The sequence below is a fragment of the Aspergillus fischeri genome, genomic scaffold (assembly GCF_000149645.3).
Source record: "Aspergillus fischeri NRRL 181 1099437636245 genomic scaffold, whole genome shotgun sequence".
Lineage (NCBI taxonomy): Eukaryota > Fungi > Ascomycota > Eurotiomycetes > Eurotiales > Aspergillaceae > Aspergillus > Aspergillus fischeri.
The window spans coordinates 1,018,530-1,041,721 of record NW_001509773.1 but is presented as its reverse complement, the minus strand read 5'-3'; the positions used below and the strand labels follow the sequence as shown (position 1 = coordinate 1,041,721).

General features: G+C 51.8%; 7 protein-coding genes across 7 annotated transcripts, besides 3 other annotated features; 3 read left to right on the top strand and 4 right to left on the bottom strand.

Moving 5' to 3' along the window:
- Nucleotides 1-863: 863 nt before the first annotated feature.
- On the top strand, nt 864-7,753 carry NFIA_105010 (nucleoporin family protein; the record flags this gene model as incomplete). Its single annotated transcript, XM_001266909.1, has 6 exons — nt 864-960; nt 1,227-1,319; nt 1,680-5,440; nt 5,604-5,840; nt 5,897-7,573; nt 7,640-7,753. The coding sequence occupies 6 exons, from the start codon at nt 864-866 to the stop codon at nt 7,751-7,753; spliced, it is 5,979 nt and encodes a 1,992-aa protein (XP_001266910.1).
- Nucleotides 1,921-1,945: a microsatellite.
- Nucleotides 1,922-1,945: a microsatellite.
- Nucleotides 7,754-8,333: 580 nt separating the features above from the next.
- Nucleotides 8,334-8,353: a microsatellite.
- Nucleotides 8,354-8,704: 351 nt separating this feature from the next.
- On the top strand, nt 8,705-10,513 carry NFIA_105000 (putative MFS transporter; the record flags this gene model as incomplete). Its single annotated transcript, XM_001266908.1, has 2 exons — nt 8,705-9,801; nt 9,889-10,513. 2 exons carry the CDS (start codon nt 8,705-8,707, stop codon nt 10,511-10,513), a joined length of 1,722 nt encoding a protein of 573 aa, XP_001266909.1.
- Nucleotides 10,514-11,151: 638 nt separating this feature from the next.
- Nucleotides 11,152-12,813, bottom strand: NFIA_104990 (NADH-quinone oxidoreductase subunit NuoF; the record flags this gene model as incomplete). Its single annotated transcript, XM_001266907.1, has 3 exons — nt 11,152-12,309; nt 12,375-12,446; nt 12,553-12,813. The coding sequence occupies 3 exons, from the start codon at nt 12,811-12,813 to the stop codon at nt 11,152-11,154; spliced, it is 1,491 nt and encodes a 496-aa protein (XP_001266908.1).
- A 248-nt stretch (nt 12,814-13,061) lies between these two features.
- On the bottom strand, nt 13,062-15,582 carry NFIA_104980 (SET domain protein; the record flags this gene model as incomplete). The annotated part of the gene is made up of 4 exons (XM_001266906.1): nt 13,062-14,302; nt 14,357-14,616; nt 14,711-15,283; nt 15,542-15,582. The coding sequence occupies 4 exons, from the start codon at nt 15,580-15,582 to the stop codon at nt 13,062-13,064; spliced, it is 2,115 nt and encodes a 704-aa protein (XP_001266907.1).
- A 794-nt stretch (nt 15,583-16,376) lies between these two features.
- NFIA_104970 (uncharacterized protein) lies at nt 16,377-17,085 on the bottom strand (the record flags this gene model as incomplete). The annotated part of the gene is given in 2 exon segments (XM_001266905.1): nt 16,377-16,955; nt 16,975-17,085. The coding sequence occupies 2 exon segments, from the start codon at nt 17,083-17,085 to the stop codon at nt 16,377-16,379; spliced, it is 690 nt and encodes a 229-aa protein (XP_001266906.1).
- A 531-nt stretch (nt 17,086-17,616) lies between these two features.
- On the bottom strand, nt 17,617-20,545 carry NFIA_104960 (putative Sit4-associated protein (Sap185); the record flags this gene model as incomplete). The annotated part of the gene is made up of 3 exons (XM_001266904.1): nt 17,617-18,336; nt 18,395-19,804; nt 19,865-20,545. 3 exons carry the CDS (start codon nt 20,543-20,545, stop codon nt 17,617-17,619), a joined length of 2,811 nt encoding a protein of 936 aa, XP_001266905.1.
- Nucleotides 20,546-22,395: 1,850 nt separating this feature from the next.
- NFIA_104950 (putative SNF7 family protein (Cta1)) lies at nt 22,396-23,121 on the top strand (the record flags this gene model as incomplete). Its single annotated transcript, XM_001266903.1, has 2 exons — nt 22,396-22,461; nt 22,537-23,121. The coding sequence occupies 2 exons, from the start codon at nt 22,396-22,398 to the stop codon at nt 23,119-23,121; spliced, it is 651 nt and encodes a 216-aa protein (XP_001266904.1).
- Nucleotides 23,122-23,192: the final 71 nt, after the last annotated feature.

Sequence of the window (23,192 nt, the reverse complement as noted above, 5' to 3'; positions counted from 1 at the left end):
ATTTTCAACGGAATTATGTCGTCCAAAGGCAACGATGGCGGCTTCCCTTTCATCTACTGTGGAGTGCAGTAATCCGCCAGAGATGCCTGGAAACTCCCTCTGATGCCGTCCGCCTGATCAGGCGTCTATGGTCACATGACTCCAGTCGACAACACAGTAAAAGTTTCCGCCGTTGAATTGGGTATTAATAAGGGACACTTGCCATGGGGCAACGACTACTTAATCATAATATACGCCACTCTTGAATCACTTTTCTCCTGTTTACTTTCCCAGTTCAGATACCTTTGTAGTGAGTAGTGTGTAGTGAATCATACCTACAAGTAACGACTACTACTACTACAGTACCATAGGCGACCAAGGCGCCTCGGAGGCTAAACCACAACAGGCAGTCCACTGAACTTCCGGGCTGTCTCCCATCTCACTTCGCTCTGGGGCAGCTTTCTTCCTCTTTTTTCTTGACCTCTGCGCGTCACTTCTTCCCTTCCCTTCCCCCCGTACTCCTTGCCATCTCTCCTACCCCCATTGCCACCATCTCTTTAGATACTACGCTCTCTGGCTTTGACGGTCTTTTACAATCCGTCTTAAGCTAGGGTTGACTTCTTCGCCCCTAGAAAAAGCAGAGCGAGCGATCCGAGAGAAAAGCTAAAACAAACACAAACTTTCTGTGAGCTTCCCTCCTCTTGCGCGTCGAAGCAACTTTGACTCGCAAGTTATCTTTTCGAATTTCGACTTCGTGCGAAGGTGTCGCGATAGATCTTCTTTCTAACCGTTTATTTACGTTCAGCATCTCTCTAATAACTCGGTCAACGGTCGCTTCTCAACTTATGAATCCTTAATCCTCAAAAGAACAGTCGTCAATCATCATGTCTTTCGGTGGCTTCGGAGGATTTGGACAAAACACCCAGCAGAGCTCTGGCTTCGGCGCCGGCTCTGGCTTTGGTGGTACAACTTCTGGAGGAGGTAGGTCTTGCGATCCATCGTCGTGCTGCGATATTACCCATATCCCGCCCGTCATTCATAAGTTGCTTTGTCTTGCCTCGTTTGCTTGGGATCTCAGTCCAGGACTATGCTGGTGCCACTTGACGTCGACCCGCGACGGTCTCTCACAACCACTGGATCTCGCCACCACCCCGCGGATGACTCGCGACGAAGGGCGACGCAGTAGCCACAAGAGAAGGAATCGCAGCTTGACTACAGTCTCTGACCGCATCTTCCCCGTCATCTAGGCTTTGGATCCACCTCGTCCCCTTTTGGTGGCGGTAACACATCAGGCGGTGGCCTGTTTGGAAACACCTCCAGTAGCTTTGGTTCCGGCGGAGGTAGGTGCCCAATGACGATGTTCATCAGCTTAGCGGTTCTTCTCTTCTCTGCGTCCCATCCTTGGACAGATCCCGGGGTTCTGCGCTCCTTTGGTTGGAGTCGTCTCGCAGTTTTAGAAAGTGGACTGCGACCGTAGTTGCGTTACATACCAGATGAGCCCGTACTCAAGGGCCCAAGTCGCGCACTCTCTACTTCTGGATTCCTTGATATGGTTCGCGTGTGTTGAGTTGTCCAGGATCATTGCTTCCAAGGCTTCATGGGATCCCTGTCCGAGGACGGACTGTTTCAATCCTTGATGCTTTGCCATTTTCTTCAAAGAGCGATTCATCTTCAGGTACTGACATGGGATTTATTTCTAGGCTTTGGAACCAATACACAAAACCAACAGAACTCGCTATTCGGGAGCCAAAATCGCACTGGCGGTTTTGGCACTGGTACAACAACCGGTGGTAGTCTCTTCGGCGGCGGAACTTCCACCACAGGCGGTACTGGATTTGGTGGCTTCGGTTCGACAGGAACTACAGGAACCACTGGAGGCTTTGGAAGCACTGGAACAACTGGTGGTGGACTGTTCGGCAACAAGCCTGCTGGAGGCTTTGGCACCACCACCACCACCACCACCACCGGTACTACTGGTGGCTTCGGAACAGGAGGCGGTTTCGGAGGCACTGCTGGCTTTGGCGGTGGCACAGGAACTGCATTTCAACAGGCAGTGCCTCCCTGTGAAGGAACCGGTAGCACTCCATTCAGTCCCTTCACGGAGAAGGATAGCAGTTCCAATGTGACCAACCACTATCAAAGTATCTCTTTCCAGCAACCATACAGCAAATATTCCTTCGAGGAGCTGCGATTGGGTGACTATAACCAGGGTCGCAGGTTCGGAAACGGAAGCGGACAGGCCGGGGCTTTTGGAACCTCAGCTTTCGGTGGATCCGGTTTTGGGGCGCAACCGTCCACTGGATTTGGCAGTACGTCTTCGCCATTTGGCGCCGGCACCAGCGCGCCCTCCGCATTTGGCACGACCCAGACTACTGGCGGATTTGGCTCTACCTCCACTAACCCTCTGTTTGGAGCCGCCAAACCAGCGACCTCCCTCTTTGGAGGAGGAACCTCCACAACGTCTCAGCCCAGCCTGTTCGGCGGTACCACTGCCACGACTGGTGGCTTTGGTTCAACGCCAACTGGAACAACTGGATTTGGAACGGGAACAGGAACGGGAGGCTCGTTATTCGGTGGCAACACTCAACAGCAAGCTAAGCCTTTGTTCGGCGGAGGTACTGGCACCGCTACAACCGGTACGGGCACCGGGTTCGGCGGATTCGGCACGCAGAATACCAGCACGGCCAGTCCGTTCGGTGGTACTGCCGCGACCTCCTCTCCATTTGGCGGTCAGCAGCAGACTGGCGGTACGGGCGCGTTTGGTGGGTTCGGGCAGCAGAACCAGGCTCAGAACCAGACGCAGAACAAGGGATTATTTGGCGGTTTCGGCGCGACTACCCAACAGCAGCAGCCTTCTGGCACCGGCCTCTTTGGTGGCGGTACAACTGGTACCACAGGCACTTCCCTGTTCGGTCAGAACGCTCAACAGCCTCAGCAGCAGACCACAGGTGGTGGGCTTTTCGGGGGTAATACTCAGCAAACTGGAACAAGTTCTCTTTTCGGTGGCAATCAGCAGCAGGGCCAAAAGAGCCTGTTTGGCGGGGGAACGACTGGCACTGGTACAGGCACCAGCGCATTCGGAGGTTTTGGAGGGACCCAGAATCAACAGACAGGTACAGGCGGTCTGTTTGGTGGTGGCCAAGCTCAGCAGCAACAGAAGCCCAGCCTCTTCGGCGGCAGCACTGGTACCGGTAGCTCTCTGTTCGGGGGCCAAGGTACAACTGCTCAGACCGCGGGTTCTTCGCTCTTCGGCAACACTCAAGGCCAACAACAACAGACTGGCCTCGGCACCAGTAGCCTCTTCGGTACAACCCAACAGGCACAACCACTGCAACAGCAGCAGGCACAGCAGCCTGTTCCTGGAAGTCTGCAGGCTTCTTTGCTCGATGGCAATCCGTATGGCAATCAGTCCATCTTCTCTGGCTTGCCTGCTCCTAGTGCTCCAAGCCCTGGCCCCCTGGCCACACCGCTCTCTTCGTCGATCAAGCAAAAACAGCGCACTCCACTGCCCGTCTACAAGATTACGCCAACTGCGGCGAATCGTCTTATCACACCCCCAAAGCGCCAGGGATACGGATTTTCCTACTCCACTTACGGATCACCCTCCAGCACTACTAGCACCCCTACTGGCCTGGGCAGCAGTCTCTTAGGCGGCAGCCTTCGCGGAAGTGTTGGTGGCAGCCTTGGACGGGGTAGCTTTAGCAAGAGCTTTTCGACAAGCAACCTGCGCAAGACCTTCGACCCAGAGACTGACAGTGTCTTGTCCCCCGGTGCGCTTTCTGGTACTTCTCGCTTGTCCAGTGGAAGCCTGAAGCGCTTGACCATCGATCGATCCTTGCGCAACGACCTGTTCGCACGTCCCGCAAGCACTCCCACAGCTCCTATCACTAATGGCGAGGATACTACTCAGACGACCGACAAAATGAAGAAGCGAGTGAGCTTCGATGCTTCATCTTCAAAGGCTCCTGACGCCACCACTGGTGGAGAAATCGTTCCTGTTGCATCTGAGAGCCCGGAACCTACCCCGGAGGAGCTTGGATTCCTGCGCTCGATTCGCAAGCCTGGAAGTGTCGACGGAATCAACGGCGTAAAGGCGTCTACTGACATGGTTGCCCGTCCGGAGATGGAATCTGTTCGTAGCAAGGATCTTCCCTCTGTTCCAGAAGACGCTGAGCATGCTGCCATCACCGACAGCTCCAACAGACTTCCCTTCGTTCCTGGCAGTGACCCCAAACCTGGCGAGTACTGGATGAAGCCATCCCGTGCCGAGCTCAGTAAGATGAGCCGTGAAGACCTCAAGCATGTTGTTGGCTTCACTGTTGGCCGTCAACGTTGTGGTCAGGTAACTTTTGATGAGCCTGTCGATCTGACGACCATCGACCTGGACCAGATTTTCGGTGGGCTTGTGGAAATCGGCGTGCGTAAGATCACGGTGTACCCCGATGAAGCAATCAAGCCCCCAATGGGCAAGGGTCTGAACGTGCCATCCATTCTACGGATAGAAAACTCGTGGCCGAGAGGCAGGGATAAGAAGTCACCTTCACCCCTCACAAGCGGGCCTCTTTTCGAGAAACACGTCGACCGTCTGAGAAAGGTGCACAATACTGAGTTTATCGACTACGAGACGGAGACGGGGACATGGATCTTCAAGGTCCCGCACTTCACCACCTATGGCCTTGATTATGATAGCGATGATGAAGGTGAGAGCCTCAACCAAAGCACTTTGAGTGCTGCTCCTGACACTCCGACTCCGAAGGCCCAGACTCCCGCCAATCTCGCGAACACTGTGGGCTCGGAGCCAACCTCCACATACACAACTGACGACTCCTTTGTTGGATCTGTGGCCGGGGTCGAGGACGACACTTTCGATTTCAAGAAGCGCAAGATGGTTCCGGGGGCGTTTGGTAATCAAGTAATGGAAACAATCGGAGACAAGGACGAGGCTTCTGTGGACGAAGATGAGTCTTTTTTAGGGGACGGCTCCACGGGTTCAACTACTGAGCAGGATGGCGACGATGTCACCGAGAGCCAGCAGTCTGGCGAATCAGATGTTGAATTCGATGAAGGTGAGGAAATGGATATGGCGGGCACCTTTCCCAACCTTGATCATACCGTGGAGCACGACGATGCCAACAGTATGGACAGCTACCTTGACAACACCCAACCCTCGTTGAGACCTTGGGAAACTCCCTCAAAGGCGCGTCTGAACCTTAGCGGAGACTGGGCCGAACAGCTGCAGCGGACAATTAGTCCAAGGAAGCAAAACCGGGATGCACTGCGCGAAATACAAGCAAATGCCTTTACAGACCGACCTCTTCACGACGACACGCCGAAGAAATCTGTTATCGACAACCGACAGAAAGGATTCGCCACGAGCATCGATCTGATGAACTCTTTGTTCCAGCAGCCGCGTAAGCAGCAGGGGCAATCTCCTCTGAAGGAGCAGCCGAAAGGTTTTGAGGTTTGACTCCCTTGATTCATTGCTATCTGTTGTTTGCCTTTATGATTTGCTTGTTTGGGATGATGTATTTTAGACGTTGTCCGCTGCACGCGGTCATTACAGATAGTCAAATCACAACTGATTTATAGTGGAATATTGACTAATCCTCTTCTTCAACTCATAGTGGCCTTATAACAAGCAACCCAAAACCTTCGCTGGCGAATCGAATGAATTAAACAAAGACGACCTGGCCTTTCACCACTCCTTCAAGCCGCGCTGGGGCCCGATGGATTCAATTATTTGCGCCAGGAACGACATGGCGGAAGTTTCTCCGCAGACAGGTACCCGTTGGGAGGAAAAGTTTTCTGTCACCAGCGAAGAGAGAGACATTAAGGTGATGGTGTTCAAGAAAGACAGCGAGGTATGAACCGATTTCTGTACACTCCTAGGATATTTCGCATACTGACGGAGTCGTAGCCCAGCGGGATGGTTGACGCCCAAAGAAAGCAATCTCACATTCAGCGCATTGAAGGCATTCCTTTCGCTCGTCTGGCTAAGGCCGATTTTGGACAGTTCACACAGACATCGCTGAGCTCCACACAGTCGGACCAGGAAAGACTCATCTGGCAGCTGGCCAACATCTTGTTCAACGATGAGATTGAAGATGATATCTCTGCTGGGGTGCCGCCTCAACTCCGCCCCAAGTACCTCCAACGCATCAAGAAAGACCGACTCAGTCGCCTATGGGAGAGCATCGTGCGCGAGAGACACGCTCATGACCTGGATAAGATTGAATCTTCTGAGGAACGAGCTGTCCACCTTTTGTGTTCTCACCGAGTCGAAGAGGCGTGCAAAGTTCTGATTGCGAGCCAAAATCTTCATCTGGCTACACTGGTCTCGCAAATTGGTCGAGATGCCACAACTAGATCAGACATGGCGAGACAGATTGAGATGTGGCGCCAGCACAACGTCTATTCCGAGATGACCGAACCGATCCGAGCTCTGTACGAGCTTCTCGCTGGCAACTCACTCCGCAGTGAGGGCAAGTCCGGTGGCGCCTTGGAGGATCGCGCATCTACATTTTCCTTCACTGAGCGATTCGAGCTGGACTGGTTCCAAGCATTTGGTCTTCGTTTGTGGTATGGTATTGCCGATGACGAGCCTATCGAAAACGCCGTTCTGAAATTCGCCAAAGAATTGAGGAGCGGGGACGAATTTGCGTTTCCTTACCCTGCATCCCGCCTGGAGGGAGATGTTATGTCGCGTGCCGCATCGGACACTCTGGGTCGGGAATCTCCTCTCTGGGTCCTACTGAAGGTCTACTCGGGTACTACTGCTGCTACCGAGAGTCCTGATTTGCCAGCAGTCGAATTCCCGGCTGCCCTGCTTCCTGAGTCTGTCACGGGTGACAAACTCTCTAACCGGTTACCGTTCCAGCTGTATCAGCTACTCACGGCCGCTGTCGGACAACACGACAGTTTCAAGATCAACGCGTTGCGGGCTGACCAATTGGTGTGGGATTACGCTTGGGAGCTTAGTTCTAGTGGGGAGCTTGGGCAAGCACTGTTTGTTCTGCTCCATCTCTCTCAAGCGTCGGATCGTGAACGTGCTGTCAAGGAAACGTTGGCACGCTTCGCATCCTCCTTACCCGACCCAGTGACTGCAGAGGGCGCACCAGATGCCACCTGGCAGTATCTCACCACAGAGTTGCAGCTTCCCGAGGCCTGGATCTGGGGTGCGAAGGCTTTGTCTGCTCGTGATAGTGGCGATGCCGCCCGAGAGGTGGATTGTCTCATCCGTGGTAAGAACTGGAATGATGCGCACTCCACTTTCTGCCGCGTCGCGGGACCAACTGCGGTTATTGAACGGGACTACACCACTCTGGAGGCCTTGATTTCGGGCTTCGGCGAGGGACCAGAACGCAAGGTCCAAGGCTGGTCGAGCGGCGGTGGAATATACGACGATTTCCTGCGCCTTGTCACTGCCAAGAATGGAAAGCGTGATCCTAGTCGGCTGAGCCGCTTAGTTAATGCGCTTGTAACGATGGGTGAGACGATTGGCAAGGGGTCTGGAGTGGAAGGGTTGGAGGCTAGAGTCGCCTTCAAGGAAATGAGCCGAGCCGTAGCCGGTTGGACTACACGTGAGGACGTCAGCGTAAGTACCGCATCTGTCTCAACGCTACTGTTGTCTCTCAATTCAAATATAACTGACGAACGACAGGCAATCGAGTTGCCCTCTGTGCTGAACCTACCTCTGACTGGCGATGCGCGCATCATGCAAACAGCAGAGATGAGTCGGAGGTACTACAATACTATCATGGCTGGAGGTTATTGAAGTGGGAAAAAAGCAAGGAGGTCGTTTGTATTATGAAAGATATGTGTGCATTTGTGGCCATTGAGGAGACTTGATGACATTTACTTTGGTTCTCCTCACTCACTTTCGCTTTCTTGGATGTGCCAGTTGTTGCTACGGCAGCTCTGCCTGCGAGTGGGTTCTCTACGCTACTACTTGGATTCGAAAGACAGCATGCAGCGGATCATCCAGAAAGGGAACTGAGTCAGTTTTACGAAGTCGTGTTTTTCCTACTCTTTTGCGTGTATCTCACTACCCTGTTTTACTGTTAGATCTAATCAAGCATGGTGTTTCTAGTGTGTATCTCGTGTACCTTAGGATAGATGCCTCAATAGATGCTTCAGGTGATCATGAATCGTGCCTGCCTGATTTGCTCGTCATTCTGTGCTCATTATGAAAACAGAGAAAGAGGAAAGAGCAGTGGTCGAACCCCGGTTCAGGCTTTCAGGCCCGGTTCCGGCTTTTGTCTTGATTGGGGTTCTGGCTAGTGATACCGGTCCCCGTTGCGCAAAGGCGACACAGAGCTTCAACCGAGAGGAGAACACACATTCTCTCTCACTTGGTCTTGTCTTGTCTTGTCTTCTTGCTAAAGCCTTTCCTCGCTGTCCTGGCCTGGCTAGGTGCATCGCCGTTTGTCTCCTTTGCCAGTCAGCGACCTGGATACGTACTTCAAGAGCGCAACATAACCAGTCGGATTTGCCAACCTATACAAGTACCCGGCCTTTCTCTATACGAGAACACTGTCCTTGAGGGTAGATCTATCCTTGCCTCTTTCAAGAAAGGGGTGGAAGCAGAGAAGGAGAGAAAGACCGGGAATTAACGCAATACAGCGAAGCAGATGCATGTACCCTTGTCCTGGCTCGGCGTCTGTGTTTCCTTCTGAGGGCTAATGTCATTCTTGTAGCCATCGCACAAGTATCGAATTCATCCACAATGTCTGGCGGAGTGCGCGAAATCCAGGAGAGAGTCGCGCCGTCCTCTTCTTCCAACGACAGCGAGAATGTGATCCAGTACCATGTCGAGAAGCCGGCAGAGGTGTCCTCAGGCTCGGATCCTTCTGCTCTTGAAGCTCAGAAGGCCACGACCCTACAGGCAGACGGCGAAACCGACGGTGAAGCTCATTCGGCCTTTAGCAAGAATGAGAAGCGCTTCATCGTCTTCATGATCTCCATGGCGTCGTTCTTCTCTCCTCTTTCCGCCCAGATCTATTTCCCTGTCATGCCGACGCTTGTTAAAAACTACCATCTCACCACGGCTTTGATCAATCTCACTATCACTACGTACCTGATCTTGCAGGGTCTGGCTCCGAGCTTCATCGGCACTTTTGCCGACTCGGGAGGTCGTCGTCCGGCATACATTCTTGCTTTCACTGTCTACCTGGCTGCTAACATCGGCCTCGCATTGCAGAATAGCTACGTGGCGCTGATGGTTCTTCGCTGTATCCAAAGCGCGGGTAGCAGTGGCACCATTGCCTTTGGCTATGGAGTTGTAGCGGACATTGCAACGGCGGCGGAGAGAGGAAGCTTCATTGGACCTGTGTCTGCGGGTGTTATGGTGGCGCCGGCTCTCGGGCCTGTCATTGGAGGTATTTTGGCCAAGTTTCTCGGTTGGAGAAGTGTTTTCTGGTTCCTGGTTATCATCAGTGGTAGCTACCTGGTGGTGTTCATGATCACAATGCCAGAGACTAATCGCAATATCGTCGGGAATGGCAGTGTCCCTCCCGATCAATGGTGGAGGATGTCTGTCATTCAGTACTTGGCCGCACGTCGCCGACTACAGAAGATGACAGCCGAAGAACGCCTCGCTCATCAGGAGCAGAGAGCGAATCTCAACCAAGCACGCGAACATCAGAAGCTTTCGTTTCCCAATCCACTCAAGGCTTTCGCTATCTTGCTGGAAAAAGATGCATTCATCGTGGTCTCCTATGTCGGACTGGCCATGTTGGCTAACACTGCGCTCTTGACGAGTACACCCAACCTCTTTGGCAAGCTGTATGGCTTCAATGACCTTCAAATTGGTCTTTGCTACATGTAAGTTCTCCATTGTTGATCTGTCCCTGTAAATGGCTTGTCGGACTACTAGGATGTGCTGACCATATCTGTTTCATGAAATCGTAGTCCTCTCGGAGTGGGTTCATGCATCGCAGCCATTCTCAACGGCAAGCTGCTGGATTTCAACTATCGCCGTATTGCTCATAAAATAGGCATGCCAGTGGATCGAAAGAAGGGTGACGATTTGCGGGGCTTCCCTATCGAGAAGGCTCGTCTACAGGCTTTCTTTCCCCTCATGGCTCTCGGTGTAGCTGCCTTCATCCCGTACGGCTGGGTCCTTCAGCAGGGAGCGCCGCTGGCGGCACCACTTGTCCTGCAGTTCATCATCGGATTCAGCTTCATCGCCTCCCTCAACACTCTGAACACGCTCATGGTGGATCTGTTCCCAGACCGAGCGTCTACCGCGTCTGCGGCATCTAACCTCGTTCGATGCTGGCTGGGAGCTGTCGGCGCCGCTGTTATTGACCATATGCTCAGCGCCATGGGCTGGGGCTGGTGCTTCGTCTTCTGGGGCTTGTTGATGCTGGTTGGCCTAGGCCTGCTGTGGGTGGAGTACCACCGCGGCATGAAATGGCGTCTGGCAAGACTCACCAAGCTGGATCAGAAACGGGTGGAGAAGGAGACTCAGAAGGCTGCAAGCGAGAACAAGGAGGCACACGGAGATGAGAACGAGGCTAACTCGGATACCTGAGATGGAGGTTTTCTGGTTGACGTTTGCTTGACACAAAACGACTTTGAGCTGAAAAATGTGAGGGAGCAGTGAATGGGTCGAAATATGGTTGCTTTTTCTGCCGGTCAGACAAGATGATATTATCTAATTTGCTTCAAGAGGTTGATTGGTTTTCTTGCTAGCTGTGCAGCCTTTACAAGGAAGAAATGACGAACTATTTGAAGTCGTTGCAGCTATACTTAGGCCGCTATCTGGCTGGTATGTGGGAATACTCCGTAGCCCTTGTTGGATAGCTTTTCTCCTCGGACACGAGTGTTATGTAACCGAACGCTTATCTACTCGAATACGATTGTTCAAAAGATCCAAAATACTTCAACATATGAGATTATTCGAATTGCTACCAGAAATCTGTACATGACTGAACGTAAACAGAGCAGAAGCAGGAGAAAAGAAAGATAGAGGTTATACGCGGACATGAAACACAAATCACTCCATGGCTTTGCGACGGGCGGGTCTAAGGATGTATGTTTACCATATCTTTTTTTTATATCCCGGTAATGGTTGCGTGGAAAGTAGGCGACGGGGAAATGAGAAACCATTTTTATCGTCGCGGGATGGGATCAAAGATGAGAAAAGGTATGGAATGGTTTATGGTAATTTTACATGCCAGGGGAGATCAACTTGCCCTCGGCCCTGCTGTCCGGGTGCCAGCCACCGGCAAAGGGCTTCGCGCCCAGCTCGCGCTCGTACTCCTTGATTCTGGCCTCCAGCTCGGGACGGAAGTGGCGGATGAGGCCCTGGATGGGCCAGGCGAAGGCCTCGCCCAGGGCGCAGATTGTGTGGCCCTCGACCTGCTTGGTGAGTTCCTGGAGCATGTCGATCTCGCGCTCGCGGGCCTGGCCCTTCTCCATGCGCTCCATCATCTGGGCAGTCCACTTGCTTCCCTCGCGGCAGGGGGTGCACTGGCCGCAACTCTCGTGCTTGTAGAACTTGGACAGACGGGAGATGGCGCGGACGATGTCGGTGGACTTGTCCATGACGATGACGGCGGCAGTACCCAGACCGGTTTGGGAGTCCTTGAGGGAGTCGAAATCCATGATCTGGTTGTCGCAGATGGACTTGGGGATGACGGGAGTGGAGGAGCCACCGGGGATGACGGCGAGGAGGTTGTCCCAGCCGCCACGCACACCACCGCAGTGACGGTCGATCAGCTCACGCAGAGGGATGGACATCTCCTCCTCGACCGTGCAGGGATTGTTGACGTGACCGGAAATACAGAACAGCTTGGTACCAGAGTTGCGCTCGGCGCCGAACGAGGAGAACCAGCTGGCTCCACGGCGCATGATGGTCGGGCAGACGGCGACGGTCTCAACATTGGTGACGGTGCTGGGGCAGCCGAACAGACCGACGGCGGCGGGGAAGGGGGGCTTCAGGCGAGGCTTGCCGGCTTTGCCCTCGATCGACTCGATGAGAGAGGTCTCCTCACCACAGATATAGGCACCCATTCCGCGGTGGATGTAAACATCGAAGTCGTAGCCTGTGCCGCAGGCGTTCTTACCGATGAGACCAGCCTGGTAGGCTTCGTTGATGGCCCGCTGGAGGACGGTTGCTTCGTGGTAGAATTCACCACGGATGTAGATGTAGGCGGCGTTGGCGTTCATCGCACGACCGACAACGAGGCAACCCTCGATCAGTTTGTGGGGATCCTTGCGCATGATCTCACGGTCCTTGCATGTACCCGGTTCACCCTCATCGGCGTTAACGACCAGGTATCGGGGTCTGGGATCCTTATCCCAGTCCTTGAAGTTCATGAAAGACTAATGCAGATAAGAGATTAATGGGTTTCCCGAGGTTCACCGTATTGGCACGGTGGAGGACTTACATATTTCAAACCCGAGGGGAAACCAGCGCCACCACGACCACGTAGACCAGAGGCCTTGATCTCGGAAATCAGCTGCAGAGAAGTTAAGCACAACACATTAGCCTCAAAGTCCAGTATAACCCGGCAAACGAGTGCATGACCACAGAATGTCCTCGGTGGCTGCAAAGGACAAGCGTACCCAGTCATGACCCTTCAAAACAATGTCCTTAGTCCTGTGCCAGTCTCCAAACTTCATTGCCGACTTCAAATCAGCGCCATGATGTCCGTAAAGATTTGTGAATATCCGGTCCTGGTCCCGCAGGCCGCCATGATGCCGTACGGGGTGTGTGGTGTCCTGGACACTGGCGAAGGAGCGGGCAGCCGAACCCTGAACGCGGAGAGAGCGGGAGGAGAGGTTGGCGATTGAGGAAGGCGACGGAGCCGCCGCTCGAGATATCATGGTGGTAGATGGCCCAGTTGCTGGGAATTGACACGGGATAGAGGGATTGTCTCGAGGAGAGAGGTGGAAGGTCAATTGGGGATGATCACCGTCGTTGAGCTTCACGGCGCGGCAATTCCTGCGCTTGCTGAATATCCGCCTTTGGCGACCCGCTGATTGGTCCGTAGTAGTCACGTGCTCTACGCTTAGTCATATATGGGTTACTATTAAGATTTCCAGCATTCTTGATTTTCTGATTCCACTACGATCTATTGCGGAATATACAGATAAGTCACTGTAGACAGCATCAGCGAGCCTTGACCTGGTCCTCCTGATCGTAACAAGGCCAAGGGATCTTCAGGCGCCTGCACACATTCCTCCTCTGTAGCCATCCAGGCCCATCGCAACCAGTTCGGAGAGAGCCACCAGTTATCTGTTTTCCAGTCTCCGGTGAACGAAGCTAGATTGGAGAAGATGTCTGGAATCTGATCCCTCATCTGGTCGAGCATGTCGTCGAACAAGCTGACCATCTTTTCATCTTCCTCATCCTCCAGCATCCATGCCACATCTTCTGGGGGCGGTGGATACTTCTCAAGTAGAAAGCTAGCCCATGTAGACAGTCTTGCGGAAAGTCGTGATTTATCAGCCGATGTGTTCTTGTGGGCGGCAACCACGAAACACAAGAACATTGGGAAGGCAAAAGGCGAATCCTCGTCGCTTCCTTCCAGCACGGGTATTGCCTTCTCAGAGTTTCTCAAGACCTCTTGGAAGAACACTTTGCAAGGCCGTTGTATCTCAGCAGGAAGAACGCTGGACAATTCTTTCAAGGTAAAAAGTTCGCCGTTGTTCGCAAGGAGCGATTTCCGTTCAAGAATTCTGACTTGTATACGGGACTTGACCTCGTCGGAGAAATTCTTCGCAGGTAAACGAGCCATATGAGTGCTAAGCAAACGCTTGGTTGCTTCCCAGCTTCCATCATAATCATGTTGCCGTGCGCGGTTGAGCGTCCAGGCAGCAATAACGAGAGCTGTCTCGGACAGGCGGATCTGACTGTCGCGGTAGATCTTCGCATGTGTCTGTTTGATGTTTTCGGGATTTCCCAGGCCTTCCGATGAAGACCTCAACTTCACAATATGTGTGATTAATTCAATGATTATCTGACTGAGAGCGGCTAGGATCGTCCGCGAGTTGCCATATGCATCTGAGATTCGGATGTCCTGCTCGGTGATTTCAAGGGTCTCTAGCTCCCTGTTATTCGCGCCAAGTACGGAAACGGCATTGAAAAGGGCTGGCGAGAAGATTGAATGTTCCATGGCAGTGTCTGGTGCAAGAAGAGGATAGAAGATATTGAACACGTAGTAATGATTCTCTGTGGCCTTGGGTCGCTCGGGATACATCTGTTGCTGATATGATCTGGCTTGGTCGAGAGGGCTACCTGGAGGTTCTCGCAAGCTGACGATCCGATAATCGCATGGATTATCTGGAAGGCAAAAGCCATAGTTCATCATCACTGGGATGAGGTTAGTTTTCAATCTGTTATATGGTCATTCCACTTGCGACTTACACTGTTCGTTATTGCGAGGCCCGTAATTATTCGAGATTTCCTGCCCGGAGCCAACGTCTTCCAGCACCACAAAGGCTACGTCTTGCTTCCCAGCACGCCATTCTACCTTTGCAAGAGGCCGATGGTTCATCAAGTCAATGCAGGGCAGGAGCACTGACACACCATCTTCAGGCAGCTCCACATCAGTAACTGCCTCGGCAAGCACCTTGGCTGAAAACGCCCGCGACACGAGAATGGACGAAGACCAGAGGTAGAGGTCCCTATCGTGGGATTCGTTAATACACTATTTTGCAGGGTAGCGCCAAGTAGCTAGAATCAAATAGAGAAAGGAGGTGGCCAACAGTCTACACATACCATGTGTACTGATCAACATCCTGGAAGCCGGCCTTCCGAAGCTCAGTAATCCCATTCTTGTACTTCTCCTTCCACACCCCCATCCTCTGCTCTCTAGCCGGCGCCAGACTCGTCCCATCCAACCACCGCAGATCACCCCCCTCATAATACAATGGCGTAGTCAGGGAGAGTGGCTGAGGAAGCGTCCGAATATACGGGAACCAGAACCCTTCTGAGCCCTTCAGATACTGCCCGATCAAGAAGAAAATAGAAGACTCATGGGGTCCAACAGCATCGACGAAATCGCGCGGAAGCTGCACCCCATGAGCAGAGAAAGTGGCCGTCCCATTGCCTTGCTTGTCGGCTGGAAGAGGATGTTCGACAAGGTTGAGGTACGACATCGTTGCGGCCACTGGGATCTTGATGATATGCGTGTCCTTTGCGACACCATCTTTCCAGTCTTTCTTGACATTGAAATGAACACCTCGTTGCTCGTCTTTGGCGATCTGAACACTTTCGTGCAGGTAGCCGCCATTGCTAGTCATCCATTCCACGAGTGTGATCCATTTCTCTAGGTCCTCATCACCAGTTGCCCTAGACGCTTTCATTAGACATAGTGACAAACTTTGGGCGATATGAATCAGAAACAAAGAGAGATAATGAAAAAGGGTTTGTCCCATCAAAATGCGAAAGCGGAAGGGCAAGAGTGCGCCATCAAGAATAGAGACATCCAGCTTCCTACTTCCCCCTCAAACAGAAGCTATAGGATTGTATATGAAGATAAAGTGTCATCGCCGCGAGAATGATTTTATGCAGCATAGCAAAACACGACAATTCGAGCTTTCAACCTACCCCGGTGGCAGCAACGCTGAACGATCACCACTGTCCGTCATGGTGCTCAAACCAACTAGCGAATCTTTCCCTCTCTACCCGACTAGGCAGCCCTCGCGACCCTCGCAGCTGTTCTCAAGGGAAAGTCTAAGATCGTGGCGACGTGGACGATGGACAAGGAGAGCTCATACAATTAATTGTTCGGAGGGGCAATTGGGATGATGAAATGCGGCGTCCCACTTTTTTTGGGGCGTCTCAAAGTCATGGAAGCAAGCAAACAACAGCCCGTGGAATAGGTATAGACATGACGGCCAGAATTGATTGCTCTACAATACATTCTTATAATTTTGGATTTAGACGTTTGTTTTTAGTTCTTTAGCCCTATAGCCGTCAATCATAGAGTGTCAAATTCTGACAATATACTCCGCAAAAATCAATGAATTGATTCCGCTGGATTATCGTACAAAGTCCAGTAAAGAGAAGAGACGAAAAGACAGCAGGCTATATCAACAAACATAGAGGCATTTAAGTGGGAAAAGAAACGCCGGTAATGTTGCGCTTGCGACGACACTGGTCAGTCGCTAGAAGCAGATATCACCATTCAGAACAGGGCACGGCCACATGGAGGTAATCTAATGCCAAGATCTTCCTGTTTAGAGAAGGCCATCTCTATTCCGCTGTCGACAGTATACAAGGTCATGCACATTCAGATAGTGTACATCGTCATGAAAAAGAGAAAGAAATAGTCCATGCGTCCCAGAATGCCAAACACAATTACCGCCAGGAAATGAAATGCACAGCAAACCAGCGCAGACAACAAATTCTAGAGGACAATCTTGGCCATATCCATCCGTGGTCAAGTCGTGGAAGACTTTCTCCCAGGAACTAAGATTTCGACCAGTCCATCATCTTCTCCGTCACTGCTGTCATTGTCATCGTCGTCCCCGAAAGGAGACGGACCGAACTGTGATCTTCGGAAGCTCCTGTAGCGGCCAGGCCCGAGATCTGGGTATCCTAGAGATTCGTTCATGATAGCTTCGTCCTCTTCATCTGAGTCGAGCATTTCAGAACCAAGTGAGGGACCGACCATCTCGCCCATGTCATCCTCATCGTCATCAACTTCCAGGGGAACACGTTCCTTGCGCCTCATATCTACCCTGCCTTCCCCGTCATCATCGGAGGAATTAGTGGACATCGAATCCGGTGGGCTGAAGCCAGATTCGGGAAAAGTAGGCGATGAGAAAGGCTCATCCTTGCGCGTATGTGGAAAGTCGCTGGAGGGAAAAGCGGCTCGGGAAGGCGAGTCCGTACCATCACCGTCATCGTCCAAGCCCGCAATCACAAAAGGGTTGGATGGCCACTGAACATCGCCATTCTCATGCTGGTTAGTTTGGTTTTGAGGCTCGTCTTCATTGCCGCCATTTTCAGCAGCTTGCTGTTTCTGGGCGGCAAGCCGTGCTGCCAGCTGCCGTCGCGCGCGAGACGGTCCGAGGCTGAGGGGAGCAGGAGGTGGAGGAAGAATTGGTATAGGTTGACTTGTTGAGTTCGTAGATGCCTAAGTTCATAACGACGTCAGCAAGTGCTGTGGCTTGTATTACAGCAAAAGCGATAGAGTCAACTATGAAGGCAGGGCGAAAGAGGGTCTGCATGAGTCAAGTCATCCGGGCTAGAACAGTGTCCAGACAACTGAGTGACTCAGGGATTGAGAACAAACCCAGAAGTCCACAACCCATCATCGGCCATCATTCAAATGCAGCTGGTCCTCTAGAGATGCATGAAATCAAGTTTGTATATCAATGCGTGAAGAAGCAGCCAAAGGGCTAAATATCCGACTAGACCATCTGTTCAGACGGGTGCCGCAGGACCTCGGGGGATTCATCCCCGAAATGGGTCTGTACATGGACAAGAAGCGCTGAAGATACACGCTCTATCTTATGTTCCCCAATGACCTCAAATCTCCTTCATTATCAACACCTTTGCGGCGCCAGTCTTCATCTACCGTTTGATGAGAGACAAGATTGATCAGGGAGGGGAAGTGGAAATGGAGTAGAACTGGGGGTACGGAGTAATTTGGGGGAGAATTCGAGTGCGAGCTCTCATGCATCGTTCATGTCAACGTCAGTAAATAAATCATCACCCACATTTTCAGAACCACCTTCGGCGGATTGCTCGGTTAAGTTTCTGTCGTCTTGTTCTTCCATTTCCTCATCCTCATCGTCGCTGGAGCTTCCAAAGCCGCTCAGCAGAGAGCTGCTGCCGCCACCAAGACCAAAAGCGCCACCAGAAACACTGCCCTGGTTCATGTCGAAGTTTTGGAAGCCTGAATTGCTGACGCCGCCATTCAAGCCAGCCTCGGCGAGTGCTGAAGAAGCGTTCATGCTTTGACCTTGATTCAGCAGGCCCTGACGGTGCCCAATAGCCATATCTGGTCGTACACCGCCGAGGATTGCGTTATCTCGCTCTCGCGTCTCGGAAAGAGTTTGCTCCACGTAATCGATCCACTCCGGGTTCAAGACGCTTTCCACCACTGTAGGAGAAAGTAGTTCGGGCGGATGACGCTCGCTGAACTTGACGACTTCTTCCGCAATGAGGGTAAGATGTCCCATGTAGCCGAGTCTGATGCGTTGCGTCCGCTGCGCTTCATCGCTTCGTTTTTGTCCAGCAACAATCGCCTGCGTAATGCGCCCTGTCTCAAAAAGATCGATCGCAAGACATCTGTTGTATCCGCGCTCCATAGGTCCATTGAAAACTTGCTGAACAACATCATACACGACGTTGTGAAGGAAGTTATTCCATGGAAAGCGGAAGAAGAAATCCTAGGACACGCAGGGGTCAGATTCCGAGTCATTGCCTATGTCGCGCGGGCTAACTTACCAGTATTGTGGGTACGACCTGATTCTTCACAAACATAATTTTGAGGTAATCACCAACGACAGGCTGGCCGTTCGGATCGAGCTGAACGTAGGAATTGATGTGTGCCCGCACGTCTTCAGCATCGGTGTCTGAGGGCACCGATTCTAATTCAGGGTTCGTGGAATCTTGAGCATTCCCGACCTGGCCAGCAGTATCAGGTGTTGACGCTACTGGTTCCTTCTCTTGTTGGGTTTTGGAGAACAGAGGCGCTGGTACGGCTTCGGGGTCGGACGACATTTGTGCAGCAGAGGGAGTATCCGAGTCATTCGAGGGGAGAGTCTCAGACTTTCCGACATCTTCCTGGGCCGTGGTTTCCTCGGAGGCCCGTTGGTCTCCCAAATCCATTGCATCGAGTTGGTCTGTTAGGTCAGACACTGTAGACGGGAGATCCCTGTCGGAGCTGTTTCCTTCTTTTGTGTCGATTTCAGCTTCGGCATGATCATTGGCTTCGCCGGCATCTTTTACTTCGTCTTCCATTGTGGCTGATGTTCTCGGTTCATCACCCACTTCCGGCTCCGTCTGCTGACTATCAGGTTCCTTTCTCTCAGCGAGTTTCTCCTTGTCGACCAGGACGCCAGAAGAATCGACATCCTCGAACCCATCCTCACCAGCGTTCGAAATTTCAATGACTCGAGAATCCTCAGGGGAGCCGGAGTCAATAACAGAACCATTGATAAAGTCTGCGGTGGAATCGTTGCCTTCGAGAGCAGACGAGTCTTTGTGCGGATTGAAGGCACCTTCGCGGAACAGTCTCTCTCGTTCAGCATCGCGTTGGCGGACATATTCATCACTTCCGGGTTCGTTCAGAAGACCCATGTTACTGCAGTGCAATAGCTCTGCCATCAATTCGCATGTCTTGAAACGGTCAAAGCCGAGAGGCTCAATTTTAGCGCCCCAAGCAGAACTAAGCTGTCTTCTCTCCACACTTCGTACTTTTCCATTGTCATTGATCGTATGCTTGGAGCTTCGAATCAGTGCCATGAAGTCCGGTATATGTTTGGCAAAAATCCGTAGCAGGTTGCCCAGATAGATAGGGTCGTATGTCGTAGGAGGCGAATCAGGGCCACCGATGGTCTCTGGGTCGTAATCCGAGTTATTTTTCCGAATAACTTCAATTACGATACCAACGCCCACTGTCAACGGATTTCCACCTTGCAACATGGCCGTGATTAGAGTCTCTACGCACTGCGCGGAGACGAGCTGGCGAGTGAGACTATTGGGTCCAATGCAGGATTGGTCGTTCTGAGTCGCATTTGCCGAAATAGTGATAATGGCCTTGAGAAAGTCCCCTGCAGAGGTTTGCACGGAGGCTGGATGTTCAGGTGTTAAGAAGGACAAAAGAATAGGAATCAGGTTCTGTGTTTTCAGCCACTGCGATGGGTGTCAGTCTGGACCATAAAAATGCAGGGGACTATTTTCTGATGAACCCACATCCACAATTCCCTGGCCTCCTTCGGCCTTCTCCAGACTGATAATCTTCAACAAGAGGTCCATGACCATGGGATTGTCGACATGCTGGAGGATCGCCGGAACTATACCCTCCAAAGACTTGAAGAACTCCAGCATCTCACTGGTCTTTCGATCAAACAACGTTTCGTTGACTTTCGTAAAGTAGCCCGCCTGGATAGGATCCAGAGATGGTCGTCTCCTCACAAAGCCCCAAAAGTCGCGCAGGTAGCTTGTGTTCGCCATTATTGACTCCAATATCGACCATGTTTCAGACGAGAGAATTTCGCACGCGATGTACGCATGTTTCAGACGGTTCTTCTCAGCTCGGTCCAGATCTTCAGGATCCAAGATCTCCTTCAGCGGGTCGACTTTCTTCTCTCCTTCGGTTGAAGCATCTTTATTCGTTTGAGGGGCATTAGAGTCGTTCGAATCGTCCTCGTCGTCATCATCATCCTCGTTCACCAGGCTGGGTGCAATCACGTAGTCCATCAGGCGTTTCAAGACATTATCTTCTCGTAGATATTCTATGAGTTTTGTATTATGTTGCTTGAGCTCCTGGATCAACTCTGACTCGTCCAACAGCTCTTCGAGACTGACATCAGGCTTGTCGAGCAGGGTATCAATAGCGGAGACACTCGCGTATCCCCCGAAGCGCCAAAACATCTTGAACTATAGATCCGAGAGAAAATCGTCATGGAAAACAAGTAAGGTATCGCAAGCACACTTTTGTTCCTGGGTTGATCCGCTCCGAGAGTCGTAACGGAGACGTCTAAATGATACAGCGCAACGAGTAAGAGATGCCGATTGGTTCAATGCACGGAAGTTATTCCTGCTAGATCAGAAATGTTTCCAAAACGGTTCAATTCGTGAGATTTGTCTCAAGGGAAGGAGATGACAATAGTTGCGAAATGAATACGGTCGGAGCGGCCAAGCGCTGCGCGTCGGAATTCAGCAAGTCAGCAATCATTTACTACTAGAGCATGATGAAGCGATTGAATGATGCAAATCAGAGCGTAGCCCAGTAATCGTAGCCTTAGGGGTGTCATTCATTCTGAGGAGGGAAAAGGGACACTAAGGGATAACAGTAGGGGGAGGCTGGCGGGAAGGAGGCAAATACGCCAGGTAAAAGACGAGATAGCGATTCAACAGGACAATTGAATAAGAGCCAAATGATTCATACCTTCAAGACCTTAAGATAAGTGAGTGACAAAGAAAGAGAAGGCGGTGCCAAAGTCTTGTGGGAGTGTTTTGCAGGACCGGCGTAAGTTAATCGAGTCCGTGTTCCCTTGCGAGGCACAGGAACCTGTTGCACAGGCGAGACCAGTCCGACAAGTTGGTAAGAGAATCAACCGTCGGTGGTCGTCAGGGTACTGATGTAGACGGTCAATAGAGGACAGAGTCACAGCTGACGTTCAGGGATCACGTCGACGTGCTGCGCTGGCGGCTGCGTCTGGATCGGCCGGCAACTTTGATCCCTGGAGGGCTGATGAACCAGGCTGAGCGGAAATACCCAACAAGATCCGACAAGCGGCGGCGGGGAAATTCCACGCGACCTCCAGGCGAGGGATGGAGGGGGAGAAGAAAAGAAGAGCTGGAAAATGTGACAGATCGTTTCAGAGTGGTTTTGAAGTTGATAAACTTTATGATGATAAGAAGAATGAAATCATATTTTCTATATTCAGGTGTACTCCGTAGTAAATGAGTCGATGTTCATAGCATTCGTTGACTCTTTCTCTTCCTTTAGCTGTCGATGGAGGAAAGTTGGTGGTGCTTTGATGCGCTGCGACCTAAACAATCTCACATTACTCGGTAGTCGCTTGCTGAGCGCGTCTAATATGTCTATTGCAATGGGCAAATTGATAAATATAGATCAGGTACCGCAATGGGACAGCTAAGTGTTAAATACTTCGAAGTCAAGCAGGTCTCCGAGATTACGTCCCACTGAGGTCGATGGACAAGGACTAAAGGGACCATCCACCCACACAGACAATAATCAACGGGGTCACACGTGCTATAAGCCGCCAACTATTACGAGATGCCAGGTGATAAGCGAAACTCTTTAGCAAGGATGATCAATACTACTCTGATTGGAGTGGATGGCTTAAATTGCCGTCAGATGATGGGTATTCCGTACGTTAATGGGCTCCAAGAGAGTAAAGTGCGGAGCCTTATTTGTTATGGAATCTGACGAACTGACGAGCCCATCACGTGTCTGTACCATTGATCAGTGATGCCGGATTCAGGCAACCATACTCCGTACTCATGAAATCCAGTTTTAATAGATCAATTTGTATGCCAAGTAATGGAGGTTTCCTGTCGAATTCTACTAAGGTATTGACAGCTCCAAGACCTTTGTACGATCTCCGTTGCTAGCCTGGGGCATCTTCTCGCATCTTTAGGCGGCAACATCCCCTGCCACTATCAACTGGCGCTGATCCCCGTCCCTACATCACTCCACACTGTACTCCGTACTCACCACCCTATCTCATGTACGACACACAACCTCAAGGAAGATGAACCGACTATTTGGAACAAAAAACGCGGCTCCCAAGCCAACGCTTGACGATGCTATTTCCAAAGTAGGTCCCTTCCCGACTCTTCTAAACTACCCTCTCTTCCTCTCCCCGCATGATCTAACACCCCGCCGTCACAAGGTAGACAACCGCGTCGCGAGCATCGACGTTAAACTAGCCTCTCTCAACGCCGAGCTCTCAACCTACCAAGCCAAAATCGCCAAGATGCGCGACGGACCAGGCAAGAACGCCCTTCGCCAGAAGGCACTCAAGGTCCTGCAGCGCCGGAAACAGTACGAAGCCCAACGGGACCAGCTATCCCAGCAATCCTGGAACATGGAACAGGCAGGGATGATGCAGGATAACTTGAAGAACGTGATGACGACCGTTGACGCGATGAAGACGACTACCAAGGAGCTGAAGAAGCAGTATGGCAAGGTCGACATAGACAAGATCGAGCGCATGCAGGACGAGATGGCGGATCTGATGGATATCGGCAATGAGATCCAGGAGAGTATTTCGCGAGCGTATGATATCCCCGAGGATGTGGATGAGGCGGAACTCGATGCGGAGTTGGAGGCGCTGGGTGAGGAGTCCATGTTTGAGAGTGCGATGGGTGAGAGTGCCATGCCTAGCTTCATGCAAGATGAGGTGGCGCCGCCGCAATTTATCGACGAGCCTCCGGAACAAGCCAAGGTCAAGGAGCCTGCTGGTGGTCTGGGCTAATACACGAGTGGATTGACGATTGATGTTCTGGAGCATGAAAGCACTGGCGTTTTGGGAATGTTGATTTCATT